The 25000-nt window shown below is 38.9% G+C and overlaps 2 protein-coding genes across 11 annotated transcripts in view; one reads left to right on the top strand and one right to left on the bottom strand.

Annotated features, from left to right (window-relative positions):
* Positions 1–9332, top strand: part of ofd1 (OFD1 centriole and centriolar satellite protein) — a 54392-nt gene extending 45060 nt beyond the window's left edge. For 3 of the 7 annotated variants that reach the window (XM_077216899.1, XM_077216897.1, XM_077216898.1), the window contains 9 exons: positions 1118–1540; positions 2143–2311; positions 5022–5119; positions 5890–5940; positions 6014–6701; positions 6765–6822; positions 7688–7828; positions 9027–9094; positions 9166–9332. In XM_077216899.1, the coding sequence (XP_077073014.1) occupies positions 1118–1540; positions 2143–2311; positions 5022–5119; positions 5890–5940; positions 6014–6701; positions 6765–6822; positions 7688–7828; positions 9027–9094; positions 9166–9211 (1742 nt within the window). In that variant the 3' untranslated portion in view covers positions 9212–9332. Of the gene's footprint in view, positions 1–1117; positions 1541–2142; positions 2312–5021; positions 5120–5889; positions 5941–6013; positions 6702–6741; positions 6823–7687; positions 7829–9026; positions 9095–9165 lie in introns of all 7 variants that reach the window. The other 4 variants (XM_077216901.1, XM_077216902.1, XM_077216900.1 and 1 more) reach the window with 3 other exon arrangements.
* Positions 9333–9602: 270 nt separating this feature from the next.
* Positions 9603–25000, bottom strand: part of gpm6bb (glycoprotein M6Bb) — a 53882-nt gene continuing 38484 nt past the window's right edge. For 2 of the 4 annotated variants that reach the window (XM_077216913.1, XM_077216912.1), the window contains exons 2-7: positions 24409–24595; positions 22579–22735; positions 21080–21248; positions 19504–19577; positions 19350–19415; positions 9603–11458 (exon numbers count right to left, since the gene is read on the bottom strand). In XM_077216913.1, the coding sequence (XP_077073028.1) occupies positions 11309–11458; positions 19350–19415; positions 19504–19577; positions 21080–21248; positions 22579–22735; positions 24409–24595 (803 nt within the window). In that variant the 3' untranslated portion in view covers positions 9603–11308. Of the gene's footprint in view, positions 11459–14690; positions 17828–19349; positions 19416–19503; positions 19578–21079; positions 21249–22578; positions 22736–24408; positions 24596–25000 lie in introns of those variants that run through there. The other 2 variants (XM_077216915.1, XM_077216914.1) reach the window with 1 other exon arrangement.

Genomic DNA, 25000 nt, shown 5'->3' with positions numbered 1-25000 from the left:
TCTGAATCTCATCCGAAACCAAAACTGTCACAAAAACATGATTTTATCAGCTTTTTGCTCAAAATGTTGCTTTTTTATGACACTTACCCACATTCAAGTGTTGATTAAAAAAAGAATGCATGAAGCTAGAATAAAATCAGATATTCTGTTCTTTCTTATAATATATTGCATGTTTAAATATTTATACATCAAAATTTTCCTTGGGCAATGAAACTTTTGTGAAAATGATCAAAAACGCTGGCGGGGAAAGAGTTAATGAATCATTGAAGTGAACCACACTAAAAAGAATGATTCACAAATGATTTATTTACAATGAGTTGTGAAGTCACTTAAACGATTCATTAATACAAACTGAATTTAAAAAATGATTCATATATGAATCATTCAGAATGAGTTGTGAAGTCACTTAAACGATTCATTAATACAAACTGAATTTAAAAAATGATTCAAATATGAATCATTCAGAATGAGTTGTGAAGTCACTTAAACGATTCATTAATACAAACTGAATTTAAAAAATGATTCAAATATGAATCATTCAGAATGAGTTGTGAAGTCACTTAAACGATTCATTAATACAAACTGAATTTAAAAAATGATTCATATATGAATCGTTCAGAATGATTTGTGAAGTCACTTAAACGATTCATTAATACAAACTGAATTTAAAAAATGATTCAAATATGAATCATTCTGAATGAGTTGTGAAGTCACTTAAACGATTCATTAATACAAACTGAATTTAAAAAATGATTCAAATATGAATCATTCAGAATGAGTTGTGAAGTCACTTAAACGATTCATTAATACAAAATGAATACAAAGAGTGATTCACAAATGAATCATTCAGAATGAGTTGTGAAGTCACTTGAACGATTCATTAATATAAACGGAATTTAAAAAAAGAGTGATTCACAAATGAATCATTCAGAAGGAGTCAAGTTCTTTTCAATGAATCTTTCAATCATTCTAAATGATCAAACGGCGTGTGAACCCTGATCTTTCATCAGTAGTGTGTTTAGTGGTATGGGGTTTTCGGTCACTCTCTCTCTCTCTCTCTCTCTCTCTCCCTCTCTCTCTCTCTCTTCCTCTTTCTCTCGTATTCTCTCGTTCTCAGCTCTGGAGAACGAGGTCCTTCGCAATCCCAAGCCTTCGCTGTTAGACCGATCAGTTCTCAGTTTGACCCCTGACGTGTACGCAGACTCCGCCTGGAAGCCCAGGGCCCCGTGTGCCGCTGATGTGCCTGAAGCAGGGGCCCTCAGGGGCCGGTGGACTCGTGTCGAAGCCCCCGAACACGAACACGACTCGGGCCTGGTGATCGGCGCTCTGGCCCGGATCCGGGAGCTGGAGCTCGAAGCCGAACGGCTCGAGGAAGCGTACAGGAGCCATCAGAACAGAGATCCCAGATCCTGTGGAGTGAGTTTGGGGCCCGTGGAGAGACTGAGCAGAACCCCTTCCCCGAGAGAGAGAGACCCACTGAGACTCCTCTCTCCTGCAGTGTCCAGGAGCAAACGCAGAGCCGTGGATCGGGACGCTCAAGGTAACGCTTTAACTGCACTGATGGCAGCAACCGAAAACATTTGCCGAAAATGTGGTTTTGTTTAACCCTGGTGAGACAGTTTTGTCTTTTTCAGTTTTTTATTTTATTTTGATCATTTTGCCTGTGTTAATGCCAACTGCATAAATGTTGGCACAGGTGTGTATTTTCATTGGAATTTTACTATTTCACCCCCATTTCCTTGTGGAAATACTAAGTATACATATTATTTATCACATGATGTAATATAAATCTATGGTGTCCCCAGAATGTGTGTGAAATTTCAGCTCAAATTCCCCCCAGATCATTTATTATATCTTGTTAAATCTGCCCCTTTTTGGGTGTGAGCAAAATCGCACCATTTTTATGTGTCCCTTTAAATGCGAATGAGCTGCAGCTCCGCCTCCGTTCAGAAGAGGGCGGAGTCTTTACATGAGCTTCAGAAACTCCGGCAATAACAAAACAGGCCAATCTCACTCATCCAGAATCCCAGAATAACCAGTAGCGAGTGCACTTCTTGGATGCCGTGGGGGGAAGTTAATTATTAAGAAATTTAAATTCTGAAGTGAACTAATGCTTTACCGGTGTGTGTGTGTGTTGATCAGAGCGGAGGATGATCTCTGACAGTGGGCGAGCGGCACTGGTGTTTGCAGAGAGAGAGAGAGAGATCTCCCCGATCCGTGCTGGAGAAATGAGCTCATCCAGAGACTTTACACACACACACATCAGTCCCAGCAGCCCCCGGATGAAGAGCACCACACGCCACAGCTGCAGGTGCACACACACACACACCTCACACACGCCACATACACGCCACATACACGCCTCACACACGCCTCACACAAGCCACACACACACACGCCACAGACACAGGTGCACACGCCACTCACACGCATAAAGACACACTCATATACGCCTCACACTCGCCACAGCTGCAGGTGCACACACACACACACACACACACACACACACACGCCTCACACACACGCCAGACACACGCCACAAACACAAGCCACACACACACACGCCACAGACACAGGTGCACACGCCACTCACACGCATAAAGACACACTCATACACGCCTCACACTCGCCACAGCTGCAGGTGCACACACACTCCACACACGCCTCACACACACGCCACAGACACAGGTGCATACGCCACACACACGCTTAAAGACACACAACACACACCACACGCTTAAAGACACACAACACACACCACATACGCTTAAAGACACACAACACACACACCACACATGCTTAAAGACACACGCTACACACACGCCAACACACACGCTTAAAGACATGGTTAAGGACACGCAGCACACGCGCTTAGAGACAACGCCAACACGCACGCCACATGCTAAAATACACGCCACACACACTTAAAGACAAGCCAACACACACGTACGCGCTTAAATACTCAACCCACACACGCTTAGACACGCCAACACACGCTTGAAATTAGCTCATCCAGAGACTTTATACACACACACACACACATCAGTCCCAGCAGCCCCAGGACGAAGAGCACCACACGCCACAGCTGCAGGTGCACACAAACACACACGCCACACACACGCCACATGCTTAAATAAACGCCATAAACACGCTTAAAGACACGCCAACACACGCCACATGCTTAAATACACGCCATACACACGCTTAAAGACATCCCAACACACACGCCACATGCTTAAATACACGCCATACACACGCTTAAAGACATCCCAACACACACGCCACATGCTTAAATAGACGCCATACACATGCTTAAAGACATCCCAACACACACGCCACATGCTTAAATGCACGCCACACACGCTTAAATACACGCCAAAACACACGCCACATGCTTAAATACACGCCACACGCTTAAATACACGCCAACACACACGCCACATGCTTAAATACACGCCACACACACGCTTAAATACACCCCACACACACGCTTAAAGATACGCCACACACACGCTTAAAGATACACCACACACACGCTTAAATACACACCACACACACGCTTAAATACACGCCACACACACGCTTAAAGATACGCCACACACACGCTTAAAGATACACCACACACACGCTTAAATACACACCACACACACGCTTAAATACACACCACACACACGCTTAAATACACGCCAACACACACGCTTAAATACACACCACACACACGCTTAAAGACACGCCACACACGCTTAAAGACACACCAACACACACGCCAACACACACGCTTAAATGCACGCCACACACACGCTTAAAGATACGCCACACACACGCTTAAAGACACACCAAAACACACGCCACACACGCTTAAAGACACGCCACACACACGCTTAAAGACACACCAACACACACGCCACAAACACGCTTAAAGACACACCAACACACACGCTTAAAGACACACCAAAACACACGCCACACACGCTTAAAGACACACCAACACACACGCTTAAAGACACACCAAAACACACGCCACACACGCTTAAAGACACACCAACACACACGCTTAAAGACACACCAAAACACACGCCACACACGCTTAAAGACACGCCACACACACGCTTAAAGACACACCAACACACACGCCACAAACACGCTTAAAGACACGCCAACACACACGCTTAAATGCACGCCACACACACGCTTAAAGATACGCCACACACACGCTTAAAGACACACCAAAACACACGCCACACACGCTTAAAGACACGCCACACACACGCTTAAAGACACACCAAAACACACGCCACACACGCTTAAAGACACGCCACACACACGCTTAAAGACACACCAACACACACGCCACAAACACGCTTAAAGACACACCAACACACACGCCACACACACGCTTAAAGACACACCAACACACACGCTTAAAGACACACCAACACACACGCCACACACGCTTAAAGACACGCCAACACACACGCTTAAAGACACGCCACACACGCTTAAAGACAGGCCACACACGCTTAAAGACACACCACACGCCACACACACACTTAAAGACACGCCACACACGCTTAAAGACACACCAACACACACGCCACACACACACTTAAAGACACGCCACACACGCTTAAAGACACACCAACACACACGCCACACACACGCTTAAAGACACGCCACACACACACTTAAAGACACGCCACACACGCTTAAAGACACACCACACACACGCCACACACACGCTTAAAGACACGCCACACACGCTTAAAGACACACCACACACACGCCACACACACGCTTAAAGACACGCCACACAGACGCTTAAAGACACACCAACACACACGCCACAAACACGCTTAAAGACACGCCAGCACACACTACACACACACACACGAACACGCCACGCGCAATATTGCAATGTCTAATGATGTGACGAATCTAATGGACACATAATAAGTGTAGCTCATTGTGTTTAGCTTTATATCTGAATCATTTTATAATTCTATTTTTTTTTTATTTCACAGTCCACCCAAACTGCAAGAAATCATATCCAGTTCATCCCAGGAGTCTTCTCCTCAACCGGAGAAGATCACGCTTCACGACCTCACCGACCCCGCACAACGTGAGCATTCAGCAGGATTCTGGGAATATCAGGGAGTTTAGTTTCCCAGGCCTATAGAATCATGGAGATTTCTATAATGAAGATACACTAATGTTCAAAAGATTGGGCTCAGTAAGATTTTTTCTATAGAAATTCATACTTTTATTCATCAAGGATACATTAAATTGATCAAAAGTGATAGAAATTCATACTTTTATTCATCAAGGATACATTAAATTGATCAAAAGTGACAGTAAAGACATTTATGTTATAAAAGATTCTATTTCAAATAAATTATTTTTATTCATCAAAGAATTTTTTCAAAAAATTAAGAAAATAAAATGTATCAACATAAAAATTATGTCTGGAAATCAAATTTTCAATTCCAGAAATGTATAAATCTGAAGCAGCACAACTGTTTTCAACACTGATAATAATCATAAATGTTTCTTGAGCATCAAATCATCATATAATAGTGATTTCTGAAGGATCATGTGACACTGAAGACTGGAGTAATGATGCTGAAAATTCAGCTTTGATCACAGGAATAAATTACACTTTATTATATATTCACATAGAAAACAGCAGATTTACAGTGGAATAATATTTCACAATTTTTACTGTATTTTTATCAAATAAATGCAGCTTTGTTGAGCAGAAGAGACAAAAATTGTACGACCCCAATCTTTTGAGCAGTGGCGAATATGATTAGAGTCTTGACCTTCTGGAATATTTTATCTGCTAAAAATCTGAAATCGTTCGTGTGTGTGTGTGTGTGTGTGTGTGTTCAGTTGTGTCCCCAGATCAGGAGTGTTTCCTCCAGAAGCTCCAGGATCATCAGGGTGAGACGGATCTTCAGTCTCTCTTCCTCTTGTGTTTTGAAATCACTCTATAAACTAGTGTGGTGTTTTTCAGACGTTCAATCATCGTCATCGTCATCAGCCGTAACCAAAGAGCGGCGTGAGGAAGAGGAGGAGGAGAAGAGAAAAGAGGAGAGCTGGGAGGAGGAGAGGAAGAGAAAAGAGGAGGAGAGGAAGAGAAAAGAGGAGGAGAGCTGGGAGGAGGAGAGGAAGAGAAAAGAGGAGGAGAGCTGGGAGGAGGAGAGGAAGAGAAAAGAGGAGGAGAGGAAGAGAAAAGAGGAGGAGAGCTGGGAGGAGGAGAGGAAGAGAAAAGAGGAGGAGAGCTGGGAGGAGGAGAGGAAGAGAAAAGAGGAGGAGAGGAAGAGAAAAGAGGAGGAGAGGAAGAGAAAAGAGGAGGAGAGCTGGGAGGAGGAGAGGAAGAGAAAAGAGGAGGAGAGGAAGAGAAAAGAGGAGGAGAGGAAGAGAAAAGAGGAGGAGAGCTGGGAGGAGGAGAGGAAGAGAAAAGAGGAGGAGAGCTGGGAGGAGGAGAGGAAGAGAAAAGAGGAGGAGAGGAAGAGAAAAGAGGAGGAGAGCTGGGAGGAGGAGAGGAAGAGAAAAGAGGAGGAGAGCTGGGAGGAGGAGAGGAAGAGAAAAGAGGAGGAGAGGAAGAGAAAAGAGGAGGAGAGGAAGAGAAAAGAGGAGGAGAGGAAGAGAAAAGAGGAGGAGAGCTGGGAGGAGGAGAGGAAGAGAAAAGAGGAGGAGAGGAAGAGAAAAGAGGAGGAGAGGAAGAGAAAAGAGGAGGAGAGGAAGAGAAAAGAGGAGGAGAGACGGCGGGCGAGAGAGGAGGCGCAGGAGAGAGAGATGGAGAGACTCAAGCAGGAGATGGTGACGTTTCTCTCATCTTACTGATCACACACACACACACACACACACACACACACACACACACACACACACACACACACACACACACACACACACACACACACACACACACACACACACACACACGCACACAACTGCAACACTCCACCTCAAACTTTTTCTTTATCTTTCTATTTTTAAAAATAAATAATTAAGTGTTCATCAGAGGGGTCCAGGACTCTGGGACTTTTGCCACACTTGAACCACGAATACACATAAAAAATGTTATGGAAGTTTTGTGGTTGAAATTTAAAAAAGTAACAAATCCTTTCCTCGCGGGTCAATCAATGAAAAACCTAAAAATGCTGAAAATTCAGACTAAAATATTACCAAAAAAATATTGTATAATGTCTACATGTGTATCTGAACGCACACTGACTTTAGGACCCAGCGGAACAGCTCATTTACTCCATATAGAGATATAACGCCATCTAGAGTCGTGAAATATCATGATATATTATTATTTTTAACACAAGAGGTCAAAGACTCCCGATGTAAGATATTTAGAGCTGAATTAAAAGGGTTATGCATGAAATCGGGAGCTATTTTGAATTTAAGTTGAAACAATGTGCTTAAATTACTATTTATTTATTGATCAAATCTAGTAATTTAAATGTAAATAAATACAAAATAACAAAAAATCTTCCCCAAAAAATTGGTTTAATAGAATTTTTTTTATTAAAATTAGATTTTAAAAAAGCTTTATGGACAAAAAAAAAAAAAGTGTAATTTTAAGGCTTCGGGTCATTTTGAGCGAAGGATGAGTGAAATTCATTGTGGCTGTTTTTACTTTGACGGTATGATTTCTGTCCTGATCTCCTTTCAGGAGGATCAAAATGAGAAACGAGCAGAAGACGAGAGAGAAGGTCACGTGACATTACCGACCTCCGCGATTGGAGGAGCTGATGTGGCCAATCCGCTTCAGAAGTACATGATGATGCTCATGCAGGACAAGCCGCAGGATCAGGTCCATGAAGACACGCTCACAGACACACTTCTACAGCCGACTGAGGCCTGTTTCACACACAACTGGGCTTTCACACACACATTCTCTACTGTAATGCTAAAAAATCTTTAAAGTCGCCCTGTAGTCAATCATTTTATCCCTTAAAACTCATCTTTGAATTCTAAAATGACATATTTAAGCGTTTTTTCCTTGAAAATTTTTCATAAAATATCTTGAATGTAACTCGACACCGACGTCTCATTTAGTATGCGTGGTTCTATTATGCAAATGAGCCCCGCCTCCACTCACTCACTCACCCAGAGATCCACTCGTTGACGATCACACGTTGATCTGATTGGTTACAAGGTAGTTTGTGACGTCAGAAACACCAGCGATTTCAAAGCGTGTTTTTGAGACTGTCTTTGGTTCACTGCAGTTTTAAGCAGAAAATTATGAAAGTAAAATAATGGCAAAAGTTTTTGAAACAAAAAACCTGTTGGATTGCACTAATTGAACATTTGTTTTGCATTTTACTGCTTTGTATTTTTTGGGCTTGCATATTTTGGGCTAAAATTCAACAGTTGAAAGTCTATTTCCGACTGTAAGTCTTTCTCTTCAAGTGCTAATAGTAGCAGATGGAGATTATGAATCTGCAATCTACTGATATTCCTGCAGTTCCCGGATGTAAAATGTAGAATTTTCTGTCGAATTGAACCACTGAATTTGTGAAAGTGAATTTTACAAAAGCGAGATAAAATGGAGCGAAAATTGCTTGTCAAATATTATAGGTTGTATTTTTAAACAAAATGAACATTTTGGAAGTGAAATCGAAAAGGGGAATATGGATTATTGAATTTTTAATAATGTTTTGAACCACTTTCAGCCCATAAAGATACAATCTAAAAATACAATGCATTAAAAAGCAAGCACGGTTGCATGCAATTCAACAAGCTTTTTTGTTTCAAAAACATTTGCCATTATTTTTTACTTCCATATAAAATACTCAGCAATGCTGTCGACTAATACATTTACACGTGGTTTGTCTTAAAGCATATTAATAACACCAAACACCACATAGACACATAATCAACATTAAAAGCTGGATTTTCCCCACAGGGGTGAAACTTTGGTTATGAGAAAATGAAACCATTTAATGTAATTTCTTTTGATTTTGAGGTGAGATATGTTCGACTCTGTGATTCTTTTAATGAACTTTCAGAGTCTAAAGAAAGAGGCATCAGAAAACCCGAGTCATGAGGATGTTGTCGTGTCCGACACCGAGCGCAGGTGAGCCACAGTTCTGCTGTTTAACAAAACACTGAGAGATGATCGATCACAAACTTCTCTCTGTCCCTCAGTGTCGGCGTGACGTCACACGGAGAACCGGACGACGACTTCTGGTGAAGAACATCGAGTCGCTCGTTTCACCGCTGGATCTTCACTGTATTTATGTATATATAGACATGAATCTTTGGGAATGTTGTTTTTATTGAGAGACTGAATAAATGGGAAATGTTTAAAGTTCTAGTGTTGTATTTTAATTCTGACGTCCATAAGAGCTGTTATTATTCAGTAATATCACTAATGAGGGTGAGGGCAAAACTTGAACTGAATAATGACTATTTACAGCAGAATATGAATTATTCTCATATTTGATGATGTTTGCATCTGTTTATTACAATGAAGCTGCTCTGAAACTCTGATCTCTACTGTATAAAGCGCTGTAGAAATAAAGGTAGTTGTAATGGCAGAAATACTGAAACTCATTGATTGATTTGAAAGAATCCAGGAAGCCTTTTATTATATTTGATTTATTTTTGTATAAAATCCACCAGTTTGTTTGAAGGGCTGAACATGGTTGTGTCGCCGACATCAGATCCTCAGTTTTGGAGAGTTGTTAATATTCACAATCCACCTTAACGTACAGCGTCACTGAATATCACCAGTGATTAAAGCATTAAAAACACAGATATACATCATACATGAAAACCTTCAGGGCAAGTCAACTCAAAACTTGAGGCTTATAAAAGAGGGTGATGCATTATATATTTGCGCTTTGTAATTTATTTATTTTTTGCCTTTTTTTTAAATTCAAAATAGCAGTTTAAGTACAAACTAAGGGAATCCCTAAAGAATAATGGTTAAAAAGCGATATTATGCAGAATTCATATATGTATCAAATTAACAGCAATAATCATTACGTGGACTAAAACTAAAAAAGAAAAGAAAGCATATAATAACGTTAAAATCTGGCAAATTCTGCCTACAACATGTCAAAATAATGACCACCGGTTGCTGTATGTATAAAATGCTGTATGAATAAAACTGCGAAAAAAGAGCTTTGTCGGTATTTACAATTGCATATTTTGTTACTTTTCTTTTATCCTCCCGAAAAAAAAGTTGCTGGTCAGAGTTCATATTCACGATGAGGTTCAAAAGCACTATTGACAAAAAAACTAAACGGAAAGTGAGAAAATGTGTTACTTATTTTACAAAAAAAATTGGGCAAATTTGAAATCAAACCAAATCTCATCGCTTTCATACAAAGAAAGTATTTAGACAATCATGGCAAGATTTCCTGTGCAAAAAAAAAAAAATTTGCATTACAATAATAATGAGAAATCACCACTGAAAATGAGAATTACAATAAAAAATAAAGCCTTTTCGAATACCTTTCTAATGCATCAGACTTAAACGCTTTACGTGTTCTTTCATAAGCATTACATGTAAAATATCATTTCTTTAATTTGTCATGTTTTCATTATTCATTCATTCGTGCGCTTCTCTTGGGGACAGTATAAACATTATACTTCTATTCATAATATAGCACGTTCAGTTCTGCAATGTCACTTAAAGCCAATAGAAAATGAATTCTGGGATTCTGAAGAAATGCATTTTGCACAGTAATTTCACACAGAATTATGAACTAAGTTTTGAGCTAAATAATAAAAGTGGTATGTGTGAGGTAGTGTGAATGTTTCAGTGGTCATCATCATTAATCCAAACGCAGAACATACAGTGAGACAGTATCCCACAATGCAGTGCACTCAAAACATGTGCAAACATCAAGACATTTTTGCACAAAATTGGATTTTAAATGCAATAGTTTCCAAAAAGTTTTGCAACATGTATATAATGCAAATGCACAAGAGAAACTGTCCTACCAGGGATCATGGGAAAAAATGCTTGCACTTCACTTATATTCATGTTTACAATCAAATCTTGTTACGAACAAAATCTGATTTACGTTTCCACCGTGTTTCCAATAGTGCAACGTTTCAAACTTCAACCAGCCGTCGCTGGATCTCAAAGGGCTTCGAGAGGAACCGAACAGAAACAGAAGATAAACAGGAGGTTGCGTGTTTGTGTGTGTGTGTGTGTGTGTGTGTAAAGTCGGCATTAGTGGACAGGAAAGCAGCAGATGCATTAGTGTGTATTAGTGTTAGTGTGTGTCCGTGCGTGTGTATGTATGAGTGAGTGTTAGTGTGTGTGTGTGTGTCCTCAGGAGTAGGAGTTCACACACTCTTTGGAGCGCGCCTGGATGTCCTGTAGCTCGCGCTCCTCCTTCAGTTTGATGTCCTGATACGCGTGTGTGTGACTGGCGTCCTTTAGATAAGCCCAGTTTGCAGAGAGGATCATTAGATAATGGATCTGGAAGAGAGTCGAGTGACGGCCAGTAAGAGTTAATAACAGAGACAGAGCAGCAGCAGTGTATGAAGACACACACACTCACTGACTCACACACACACACACACACACTCACAGACTCACTCACTCACTCTCACTGACTCACTCTCACTGACTCACTCTCACTGACTCACTCTCACTGACTAACTGACTCACTCTCACTGACTCACTCTCACTGACTCACTCTCACTGACTAACTGACTCAATCTCACTGACTCACTCTCACTGACTCACTCTCACTGACTCACTCTCACTGACTAACTGACTCACTCTCACTGACTCACTCTCACTGACTCACTCTCACTGACTAACTGACTCACTCTCACTAACTCACTCTCACTGACTCACTCTCACTGACTCACTCTCACTGACTCACTCTCACTGACTCACTCTCACTGACTCACTCTCACTGACTCACTCTCACTGACTCACTGACTAACTGACTCACTCTCACTGACTCACTCTCACTGACTCACTGACTAACTGACTCACTCTCACTGACTCACTCTCACTGACTCACTCTCACTGACTAACTGACTCACTCTCACTGACTCACTCTCACTGACTCACTCTCACTGACTCACTCTCACTGACTCACTGACTAACTGACTCAATCTCACTGACTAACTGACTCACTCTCACTGACTCACTCTCACTGACTCACTCTCACTGACTCACTCTCACTGACTCACTCTCACTGACTAACTGACTCACTGACTCACTGACTAACTGACTCACTGACTAACTGACTCACTCTCACTGACTCACTCTCACTGACTAACTGACTCACTCTCACTGACTAACTGACTCAATCTCACTGACTCACTGACTAACTGACTCAATCTCACTGACTCACTCTCACTGACTCACTCTCACTGACTCACTCTCACTGACTCACTCTCACTGACTAACTGACTCACTGACTAACTGACTCACTCTCACTGACTCACTCTCACTGACTAACCGACTCACTCGCACTGACTCACTCTCACTGACTCACTCTCACTGACTAACTGACTCACTCTCGCTGACCACTCTCGCTGACTCACTCTCGCTGACTCACTCTCACTGACTCACTGACTAACTGACTCACTCTCACTGACTCACTCTCACTGACTCACTCTCACTGACTCACTCTCACTGACTAACCGACTCACTCTCACTGACTCACTGTCACTGACTCACTCTCACTGACTCACTCTCACTGACTAACTGACTCACTCTCACTGACTCACTCTCACTGACTCACTCTCACTGACTCACTCTCACTGACTCACTCTCACTGACTCACTCTCACTGACTAACCGACTCACTCTCACTGACTCACTCTCACTGACTCACTCTCACTGACTCACTCTCACTGACTCACTCTCACTGACTAACTGACTCACTCTCACTGACTCACTCTCACTGACTCACTCTCACTGATTCACTCTCACTGACTCACTCTCACTGACTCACTCTCACTGACTCACTCTCACTGACTAACTGACTCAATCTCACTGACTCACTCTCACTAACTCACTCTCACTGACTCACTCTCACTGACTAACTGACTCACTCTCACTGACTCACTCTCACTGACTCACTCTCACTGACTCACTGACTAACTGACTCACTCTCACTGACTCACTCTCACTGACTCACTCTCACTGACTCACTCTCACTGACTAACTGACTCACTCTCACTGACTCACTCTCACTGACTAACTGACTCACTCTCACTGACTCACTCTCACTGACTCACTCTCACTGACTCACTCTCACTGACTCACTCTCACTGACTAACTGACTCACTGACTAACTGACTCACTGACTAACTGACTCACTCTCACTGACTCACTCTCACTGACTAACTGACTCACTCTCACTGACTAACTGACTCAATCTGACTGACTCACTGACTAACTGACTCAATCTCACTGACTCACTCTCACTGACTCACTCTCACTGACTCACTCTCACTGACTAACTGACTCACTGACTAACTGACTCACTCTCACCGACTCACTCTCACTGACTCACTCTCACTGACTCACTCTCACTGACTAACTGACTCACTCTCGCTGACTCACTCTCGCTGACTCACTCTCGCTGACTCACTCTCGCTGACTCACTCTCGCTGACTCACTCTCGCTGACTCACTCACTCTCACTGACTCACTCTCACTGACTCACTCTCACTGACTCACTCTCACTGACTCACTCTCACTGACTAACCGACTCACTCTCACTGACTCACTCTCACTGACTAACCGACTCACTCTCACTGACTCACTCTCACTGACTCACTCTCACTGACTCACTCTCACTGACTCACTCTCACTGACTCACTCTCACTGACTAACTGACTCACTCTCACTGACTCTCTCTCACTGACTCACTCTCACTCACTGACTCACTGACTAACTGACTCACTCTCACTCACTGATTCACTCACTCACTGATTCACTCACTCACTCACTCCCTCAGTGACTCTCTCTCACACACACACACACACACACACACACACACACACACACACACACACACACACACACACACACACACACATTGTGAAGGAATAATTAATCCATAAATGAAAATATACTCATGTCAATTCAAACCTGTATGCTGTTGTAATTTCAAATACATGTGGTAATTATTACAAACTTTTATTTCTATAACACTTTTCCCAACACATCAAATCAAAGCAGAAAATCATGATATTCATAATACCTTAAATGTGACTATAAGGCATGAAGATATTATCAGATGAAAATATAAAATATATATATATATTATACAGCAAATCTCAACTGCTTGATTGTTTATATTGTCACAAAATATATCTATAGTTTCATCAAGCTCGTTAAAGAGATATATTTTGATGATAAAAGCAATCAAGCAGTTGAGATTTGCTATATAGTATATATAGAGTAAACTCATACACCTTTATAAGTTAAGCAATAAAAATAACAGCATTCTTTCTTGTGTTGCACAGAAAACAACAGCATACGGGGTTTAAACGACACGAGGGATTATTTTCCGCTGAACTATTCCTTTACTGTACAAACAGATCTACACTCTAGTGAACATTACGACATATATAAAGCACATTAATATGCACAGGACGGGGTGTGAGGGAACTGAAGCTCGAGATGAGGGTTAGTACGAGACTCGAGCGGCTCAATAATAATGATGACCACTGAGGAGAGTTTGTACACAAAGTAGGTTTATTCATTATCAAGGAAAAACTACAGCCACCACAAACTCAGAGTATTAAAGAAATCATGCAATCTGACTGTTAATCCAATAATGCTGGATCTCAGTTTGAAAATAAAATAACACTGCGATACAAGCAGGAAAACACTCGCCTTAGAGACATGACAACTAACACTGAGCCACATGTTAAACACAGGTTTACTCATTGGATGAGACACATCTGAAGCCGCTGTGAAATGCGGGTTGTTGCATTTGCTTTGCTATTAGATCGTATTATATTAGCTCGTTTTTAATCGCGGTTTTAAGGGATCATGACATGAGGAATCAACTTTGCCTTAATTTTTTGCTCCAAAAACAGCTTGTGTTGATAATGTGTGATGTCACTCAAGCAAATACATTTGCATAAGCCCGCCTCCAGAGTAAAACATCGACCAATAGTTACACATCGTTGCATAATAGGCTCCGCCCACCTGCGTTCACTCGCGTAACGGCTGTAGTTTGCCAACACTGGATGTGAGCGTCGCGTCAGACGCCATTAAAATCCCTGACGCTGTCTACACTGGTACACTATACAGTAGGGCTGGGAGTCTTTTCGTACCTCACGATTCAATTTAAAATCGATTCTCCATTTTGAATCAAATTTTTGATTCGTTATGTGCATAGATTTGATTGTAGTTTACTGTTTTGTGTTACTTTTCTTATTTGACTGTCTAGAAGAAGAAAAATCCCACTGAATTACACAGTCTTCTGTACTTTATTTTATTTTTTATTTTAAAAATAAGAACAAAGAAGCAAATTACAAAAAAATAGGACAAATATCATAGAAAAAAATAGTTTGTAGGTACAGTAGCATAGGTTTAACATGCAGTAAGAAATACTACCGAAATTGAATTATCAAATGTAAAAGTAAAACACTATATAGTTTTCACTGTATGAATTAAATATAAATTGATTCATATTAAAGATTTTAAAAAAGTGATTCAGTCAAAAGCAGAGTGTTTTTTTTTAAATAAACTAATGAAACGAGTGTAAACCGTTTCTGAGGCTGCTGTCCCTTTAAGAATGAATGCACGGATCTAATATACTGTTACACATCCGATTTCCTCCCATTTGCTTCCGCTCGTGTAACACACAACACACTCCGTTTACACTGAACACTGCACAGTACACACAATGTGCATTTTGACATAATTGTGTGTGTAGCTGTGAAAGAACGATCGTCAGTTTAAACGGCTGGTTTGAGTCTCTACAGACTTCAGAAGAACGTGTGGATGGTTTATGTGAATCCCGTCGGAGGATTATATGTGTGTTCGTGTCATGACCCCTTAAAAAGAAGCAATAATCCAGTTTTAAGAGGGTTTTAGGACGGTTTCAGCTGTAAATTAATGCATCTACGGCCTTTAAAGAGTTAATCAAGCGTTCGGCACAATCCCGTATGATTCTTCTGATCACGAGTTACAATTATCATCGCAATTTTCCTGCTGTGTTCTTACGTAAAGTTTTTTAAATCAAAGGACACATAGGTTGTTCCTAATGACAGCATGTTTTTGTTTATTAATAGTAAAGCAGACAGTGTTATGATGAGCAAATCACATGATAATACATGACAAGATCTGCCGTAGTGTTCCGATCATATAGATGCAGTTTTGAATGAAATCTGATCTTACATATAATGCAACTAAATATGTTTTTTTTTTTTTTAATTTAAAATGATTTAATTGTATTTTGACAGTGTAAGGTCTGTGTTTAAAATAACAAAATAAACTCAATGAGGATAAAAATAACAAAAATCTTCATAATACTGCTTAAAACAAATGAATAGAAATGATAAAAACAACACTGAAAACTGTAAACGGGTTCGAAGGAAGAAAACAGCATTAAACACTGGAGGGCTCACTGGCACCGGCACAATTGGCAAAATTCAGAACTTTTTATCTTTAGAAACTATATTTCCCCCAATACACCTCAACAGATTCTGGAAGTAAAAATCACATTCATTTTCTCTGTGTAGGAAATTAAATCAAACCTCAGAGCTCATGGCAGATGTGTTTTATTCTGCAAGTAAAACTCATAAAATTCATGGAATTTTTTTAAAATAATTTTTGGTGTCAGTGTGAGTTTTGATTTTGAAAGTTGTCTCTTCGGCTCATCAAGGCTGCGTTTATCTCATCAAAAATACAGTCACATTTTTGAAATATTATTCCAATGTAAATCAGCTGTTTTCTATGTGAATATATAGTAAAGTGTAATTTATTCCTGTGATCAAAGCTGAATTTTCAGCATCATTACTCCAGTCTTCAGTGTCACATGATCCTTCAGAAATCACTATAATATGATGTTCTGATGCACAAGAAACATTTATGATTATCATCAATGTTAAAAACAGTTCATATTTGTGTGGAAACCGTCATACATTTTCAGGATTCTTTGATGAATAGAAAGTTCAAAAGAACAGCATTTATTTTAAATAGAATTGTTTTCTATCATTATAAATGTTTTTTCTGACAATTTTGATAAATTTAATGCGTCCTTGATGAATAATCAATTTCTTAAAAAAAAAACATTTTTTCGACTGTTATATATATACCTCAAATACAAGTTTTTATGCTTATAAACAATGACTCAAAATGAATCTTTTGTCTGATTTTCAAATACTCTAAATTTTGCATCTTCTGTTTGGTTTGTTTCCTGTAAATCTGAAGAACTTTCCAGAATCTCTAATGAGAAAATGAATGTGAAAAACACTTCCTGCATCTGTCCTGACTGATAATAATACTTCAGCCAGAGAGACTGTAGGAGGGATTTAAAGAGACTCTATATTAGGCTTCAAATTAAGCTTTTCTAGTGGTTGCAGAAACAAAGGCAAACTTTCCGTAACAACACGTCCATGTTTACAGCACTGCGTCGAGAATGCTACATCTGTATACAATCCTATATTTACACATTACATGTCAAAGCAATGAAATGTTTCTCTCATTTGTTTTCATCTCTATTATTTTAGTCCATATTGTCAGTGGCTGCTCATTCTAGGCACTTTGATGCAACTGCGTTAAAATTTAGTGCAGCAGTCCTCTCGACTCTTAAACTTCAAAACAGCAAAGTTATACGTGGTAGCCATCATGTAGATGAGCTGGTGGAAGAGAAAGCACAAATATAAGATAATAAAGAATATGAAACGGAATAAAGAAACGCATTTAGTGACAGTTTTGATGAAATAAGTCTGAGATTAAACCGCTAATACTGTCGGCACTGCAAGCGTCAGGTGACTTTGCATGGTTTATTTTAGTATAGAAAAATAATGTTAGTGTGCAAATTTTTGCAAATGCATTTATAAATGCAAAACAAATATTTAAAGTAGTAGGCAAAGACAATCACAAGTTGCTTTGAATTAATGTCAGAAATTATTTAAATATTTAAAACATTAAAAAATTTAGTGTGAAAACAGAGTGAAAAGAATATTTATAACAAAAAAATTATTAAAAAAAATTTATTTAATTAATTTTATTAAAGAAATAAAATTAAATGAAATAAAGAAAATTAAAATAAAGAAAAAAAATTAAAACACACAAAAAATGAAATAAAGTATAATAAAGTTATTTGTTTTATTTTACAACAAATAAAATTCAGAGTGAAAAGAATATTTGTAACAAAAAAATTACATAAAATAAAAAAAGATTTAATTAATTTTATTAAAGAAATAATAAAATTAAAATACACAAAATTAAAATTAAATTAAATTAAAGAAATAAAAATTAAAATAAAGAAATAAAATTAAAACACAAAAAATTAAATTAAATAAATAATAAAGTTATTAGTTTTATTTTAATTATATTATTTCTTTATTTAAATGTATTTCATTTTTTATGTAATTTTATTTTATTTTGTGTATTTTAATTGTATTATTTTTGTATTTCATTTTTTTGAATTGAAATTTATTTTAAAGAAATAATAGAATTTAAATACAAAAAATTAAAATAAAATAAAATAAAGAAATAATAAAATTATAATACACAAAATTAAAATTAAATTAAATAAAGAAATAATACAATTAAAATACACAACATTAAAATAAAATTCAATAAAATAAAATAAAACAAAGAAATAATAAAATTTAAATACACAACATTAAAATAAAATAAAATTAAATAAAGAAACAATAAAATTAAAATACACAAAATTTAAATAAAATTGAATTTTAATTTATTTTATTGAATTAAGAAATAATAAAAACAATTCAATAATAATAATCTGTTTATAATAATAAACAGGTCATCGTCAACTGAAGGTGTAACACAACACATCGGACGCTTCCAGTGTAGACAGCTTTAGTGATTATAATGGGACTGATCTAGTTTTGTGGCGTTAAATCTGTATCTTAAGTCGCAATGTCTTGTGCTCAGTTCAGCATGTGACTAAACACTCGAAAATAAAGTAAAATATCTAATGCTCTCACAGCATAAATTGTGCATTATTCTCGAGAAACCCTTCTGCTAAAGCTGACATCCCACGTCTCCTCAAACTAACCATTAGATCAGGGCTTAAAGCACATGGTTAGCAGTAGATGGCGCTGGGAATGAAGGGACAAAAAAAAAGAGGAGGAATAGGAACAAACACCCCATTTATATGCGATCATACGAGAATCATGTGCTTACCAGAGCAATGACAGTGGCTCCGGCTCCGGCACACGCGACGATATACAGATGGTAAGACAGGTAGAACTGCAACACACACACACACACACACACATGATCATGTATATCTGTGCTGGACAACTACGCTAATAAACTGAGGAATGTGCGTTCATACCTCACTGGTGTTGCAAATATCACCTAGCGTTGAGCCGCAAGCTTTTCCCGGTGTTGCGTTCCAGGGAATAATACCTGTTTCAACACACAGAGTTAACAATCACACACACTGCGTTTATAGTGAAGGATCGTGGGTTTGATTTACAGGAAACGCCTGACTTGATTAAATGCAAACCTTAAATGCAACGCAACTCGTTTAAGATTAAAGTGACATTATATGTCGACCGGACAATTTGGCTACTAAATTTTAAAGTTACCGGCCATTCAGAACTTCTACTATCCAAACAAATGAATTAATAACTAGATTATCTACATCACAGCTTATATGAAATAAAAATTTGGATTTCATACATCGATTTCTATTCCTGTCATCCAGCATCTCCTCGTTAACTCTTTCATCCTCATCACCATAAATGTGTTTAGTTGGACAGATTAATACAGTATACACAACATGTAGGATGTTGGAAAATAACAATGTCTTTTCTGTTCACCAAATGCTTTTTAATCTTCACTATTGCTTCAATGCAAACGAACACTCGCGCCGTTATTTGTTTATAATAAAATATTTTAGGGCCCCCTTCACATTTAATGATATTGTTGCTCTTGTAAAGCTTGCAGCAAGGATGACAAAATGTTTTTAAACAAACAGTATGTTTACTACTATACTCAGATGTGTCTATGCACAAATAATAGCGTATAATATTGAAAATACTATAACAAAAACATCAGTAGGTCATTTGTAATTTAAAAACGTTTAATTGGCCCTATTTGAAATGCAATAACAAAAATATCAGTATTCACACTGGTGTGTAGGAAAAAAATAATTAATATATGCTTTTACAAAATGGCTGGTGTCTGAGACGTCAATACTTGCATGTTAATTTGTGAGGCTTTATTAATCAGTGTGAGGATTGAGTCAGTATGTCTATGTCCGAACCAGTGTAAAATAGTCCTGATGTAAACACTTATTATACGTGTACCATAGTGACTCAGGATAAGACATGGATTTCCATGGAAAATGGATTTATGATGTACTCGCTCATTACAGAAAGACAACCTTTGGTCAATCCGCCTTCTCTGTTAAAGTAGTGGGGAAGTGGATACCCACAAACATTAGAAACTCAGGAAGTTTTGCAGTATTTAAAGCCAGCTTCAAAATTTGGCTAAAATCAGCACAAGAGTGTCACCCTCAATGACTGCATTGTGTATTCTGTATTTGGTGTATACATCAAACCGTTTTTATCAATTTTGAATTGATGGATAATATGTATTTTGTGAATTTAAGTAGTGTATTTGTTGTTTAGTGCTTGCTTTATGTCTTCTGTTTTTGTTTTGTCTACGTGCCCAGGGACAACAGATGCAAATTAGCTGTTAGCTAACTCTGGTGCAATTGTTTAAATTGAGTTAAATAAAATTAAATTATATAAATGTAGTCAATTTTGAACACAAAAAAAGTTACGGACTGCTGCTTTAATGCTCACTGTTCAACACTTTTTAAAATATGACGCCCCCTTGTGGGAAGCGATGTCTTGGAGAGCGTCAGATGAGGAAACCCAGAGTGCTGAGCGTGGTCGTACCGTACTGACGCACGTCCACGCAGATGCTGTCGATGGAGGTGAGGTTGGCCACCGACGAGCGCATGGCGGCGCAGGTCGACCACATGTTGTAGAACAGGAACACGGGAACCGCCGAGAAGCCGAAAACACCGAGCCACGCGATTCCCAAAACGTACGTCAGGAACACGAACTGAGGAAGAGACGTTTAACAAACAACAATCAACGGTCGTCTATTGCAGTTTCCACAAAACTCTGAAGCAGCACAACTGTTATTAACAGTGGAGGATCATGTGACACTGAAGACTGCAGTAATGAAGCTTTGATCACAGGAATAAATTACACTTTACTACATATTCACATAGAAAACTGCTGCTTTAAATTCCAATAATATTTCACAATTTTTACTGTATTTTGATCATTGTGTTGATTAAAGCCTTAAAGTTTAAAAGGTGAAATTTCCTGTAATATCATCAAGACATTAAAAAGACAATAAATAGAATGGTTTCAGACTCAACAGCGACTGTGTGGGATATAATGAATAATTTCTGAAATACACTGGCCTTAAATAGGACCTTTATCAAAGTCTTGATGTTGTTTTCAGGCTCTACTAGAACAGGTTTTCCTGCTTGAATGTTGATTATTTTCCTCATATTCTCCATTGTTGCGGCTCCTCTCTTCCCAGTCTGTCAGTAACGCTCTGTTTACTTCCTGTCTCTATGAAGCCCCTCCTTCTGAAAAGCACACTGTGCTCTGATTGGTCGGCTGGATCAGTGTGTTGTGATTGGTCGAGCGCTTCGAGTGTGTTTGGGAAATGCCCCGCCCCTTCCCATAACCGCCAGTTTAACACACTACTAACTTACTCAACCAGGCCCCGCCCCTTTATTCTGCGTATGAATTATTTCACCCTCATCTTTCCCTCCTGGGTCAAAATGACCCGAAGCCCTAAAATTATACTCTTTTTTTTGTCCAGAAAGCTTATTTTATTTCATATAGATAATATTTTTTTCTGTTCTTTTTTTATTTATTTTATTTACCCTTAAATTACTAGATTTGATCAAAATATAATAAAAAAAATAGTAATTTAAGCACAGTCCTCTCAATCTTTCATTAAATAGCTCCCAATTTCATGCATAACCCTTTTAATTCAGCTCTAAATATCTTACATCGGGAGTCTTTGACCTCTTGTGTTAAAAATAATAATATATCATGATATTTCACGACTCTAGATGGCGTTATATCTCTATATGGAGTAAATGAGCTGTTCCGCTGGGTCCTAAAGTCAGTTCCTTTCAGTGTGCGTTCAGATACACATGTAGATATTATAAAATATTTCAATTCTCAGGTCAAAATGACCTAAATGAGGAATATAGTGACGTGTTCGTTCCCGGAAGAAACTCAAGACTACAATAGAGGCGTTTCAGGAGTTCAGAAACACTGATATAGAGAAGAACTGCAGCTTTTTCCTGCTCTAACAGCAACATCACACACAAAACACAGATGAAAGCAGAGTATGACGGTACCATGGCACTGATGCAGCGTCCGCAGACGGTGGTCTTGAACTCGTGGTGAAGCTCCTTCACGGCACTGGTGGTGTAAAAGCCCTCGGCGAGGAGAATGATGCCGTATAGGAAGAAGAAGGAGGCGATGCCGTAGATGACGTACTGCATGAGCTGGACTCTGGAGAACAGGAGAGGAGCTTCAGATGGTAGTGCGAGAAATTGATTCAAAAAAAGTTTGTAGACAAACTTTAAAGGATTAGTTCACCTCAAAATGAAAATTTCCTAATAATTTACTCACCCCAATGCCATCCAAGATATCCATGTCTTTCTTTCCTCAGTGGAAGAGAAGTTAAGTTTTTTGAGGAAAACATTTCTAGATTTTTCTTCGAATAATGGACTTCAATGGCAACCAACGTTTTAAAGTCCAAATCAATGCAGTTTCAAAGGTCTTCGAAGAGCTTTAACAGACTGTGCACGATCAGCTGAGGAGGAGGGGCTTATCTCGCGAAACAATAGGTCATTTAAAAAAAAAATATATATATATACTTTTTAACTACAAATGTTCGGATTGAGCTGATCTGCAATGCGCCGGGAACTACGTCATCACGTTGAAAGCGACATCGAGCGTGACCTTTCAACGTGATGACGTAGTTCCCGGCGCATTGCAGATCAGCTCAATCCGAACATTTGTAGTTAAAAAGTATATATATATATATATATATATATATTTTTTTTTTAAATGACCTATTGTTTTGCGAGATAAGCCCCTCCTCCTCAGCTGATCGTGCACAGTCTGTTAAAGCTCTTCAAAGACCTTTGAAACTGCATTGATTTGGACTTTAAAACGTTGGTTGCCATTGAAGTCCATTATTCGAAGAAAAATCTAGAAATGTTTTCCTCAAAAAACTTAACTTCTCTTCCACTGAGGAAAGAAAGACATGGATATCTTGGATGGCATTGGGGTGAGTAAATTATTAGGGAATTTTCATTTTGAGGTGAACTAAACCTTTAAGTTGGCTTGAAAAAGCATAGCCAGAAAGTTTAAAATCGTTTTAAAAGCTTGATGGTTTTAAATTTGAATTAGTTTAAGTTAAAGTTTACTAGTTTCAAAAAGTATATAGATAGGTAGATCGTCAAGACTGTCTTTGGTTCACTGCGGTTTTAAGAATAAAATACTCAGCAATGCTGTCGACTTATGAATTTACACATGGTTTGTCTTACATCGACATGTTTCTACGGTGACCCTGAATGGACAAATGCGTTTCGTCACTATGTTGTTCTTCGTGCTGCTAAAGTCTGCTAAAGTCAGCGAATAAAACAATGACACAATGATGAACTAGTAACAATAACATATGATTTTACTGAATAATTAAGTAAACCTAATTTCTTAATCTTAGTAAAGAAACCTCATTGCTGAACTGGCTACTCTCTGCTCTCTCAGACGACGACATCACTTCCTGTCGGCCACCGTAACTTCTGTTGGGTGCAGTTCACAACCTCACCACTAGATGCCGCTAAAATCACACACTGCACCTTTAAGACAGTCTTTGTCTCCATCTAATGGTGAAATAATGTGTGTAACTTCTGCTGCTGTTTACAGTTTAGGGACTATTTTTTTCAGCGGAAGGAGGGCGATATTTTTTTTGTAGTGATATTACTTCATGAAAGTTGCATTGATACATGTTTTTCGGCCTTAATATTTGTGTTGTGTGGTATCCGCTTTATAAAAGCAATAAGGTACTCGAGGCTAGTGGTCTTTCGTGAAGAAGTATCGAGGTATGCTGTTATCGAGTACCTTGTTGCTTACATACAACATAAGCAACACACACACACACACACACACACACTCACATGTCGGTCAGCATGGCATGGTCGGTGGTGATCTTGGAGAAGTGGTTCTCCAGGATAGTGAGTGTTCCCGTGAGAGCGACGTGTCCACATCCGCAGAACAGAGCCACTCCGGAGAAACACAAGATGGTGGCCAGCAGAGACGCGTACGGCACGCCTCCCAGACACTTAATGCAGCACTCAAAACAACCTGCACACACACACACATCTGGGTCAGTGTTCCAAATCACTTAAATATTAAAAAAATGACTTCACACAGGAGAACTGAGCGACTTTTTTACAACAAAAATGAACCATCTTAATCTCGACTGTGACGCTATTTTCTTCCTGTTATCTCTGTAAAGCTGCTTTGAAACACTCTGTGTTGTAAAAAGCGCTATATAAATAAAGGTGACTTGACTTGAATTACAGTAATTAAAATTAGATTTTTTGGATTAAAGTAAAGATCCTGGATGAAGAAATGTGCTTAAAGCTGCAGTCCGTAGTGTTTCCTCTTTGTCGCCATCTCTGTTTGAAATCTGCAATTGCAGTTACTCGCGGGGTTATCAGCTGTAAGTGGGTTGTGCCTCGGCACGGCACGGCGCGGATGAATCCG

This window comes from Siphateles boraxobius, unplaced genomic scaffold (genome assembly GCF_051911475.1).
Source record: "Siphateles boraxobius isolate OS27281-9 unplaced genomic scaffold, OSU_SipBor_1 7, whole genome shotgun sequence".
Taxonomy (NCBI): Eukaryota; Metazoa; Chordata; class Actinopteri; order Cypriniformes; family Leuciscidae; genus Siphateles; species Siphateles boraxobius.
Note: the sequence above shows the minus strand (reverse complement) of the source record. Positions and strands in the feature narration are given on the sequence as shown.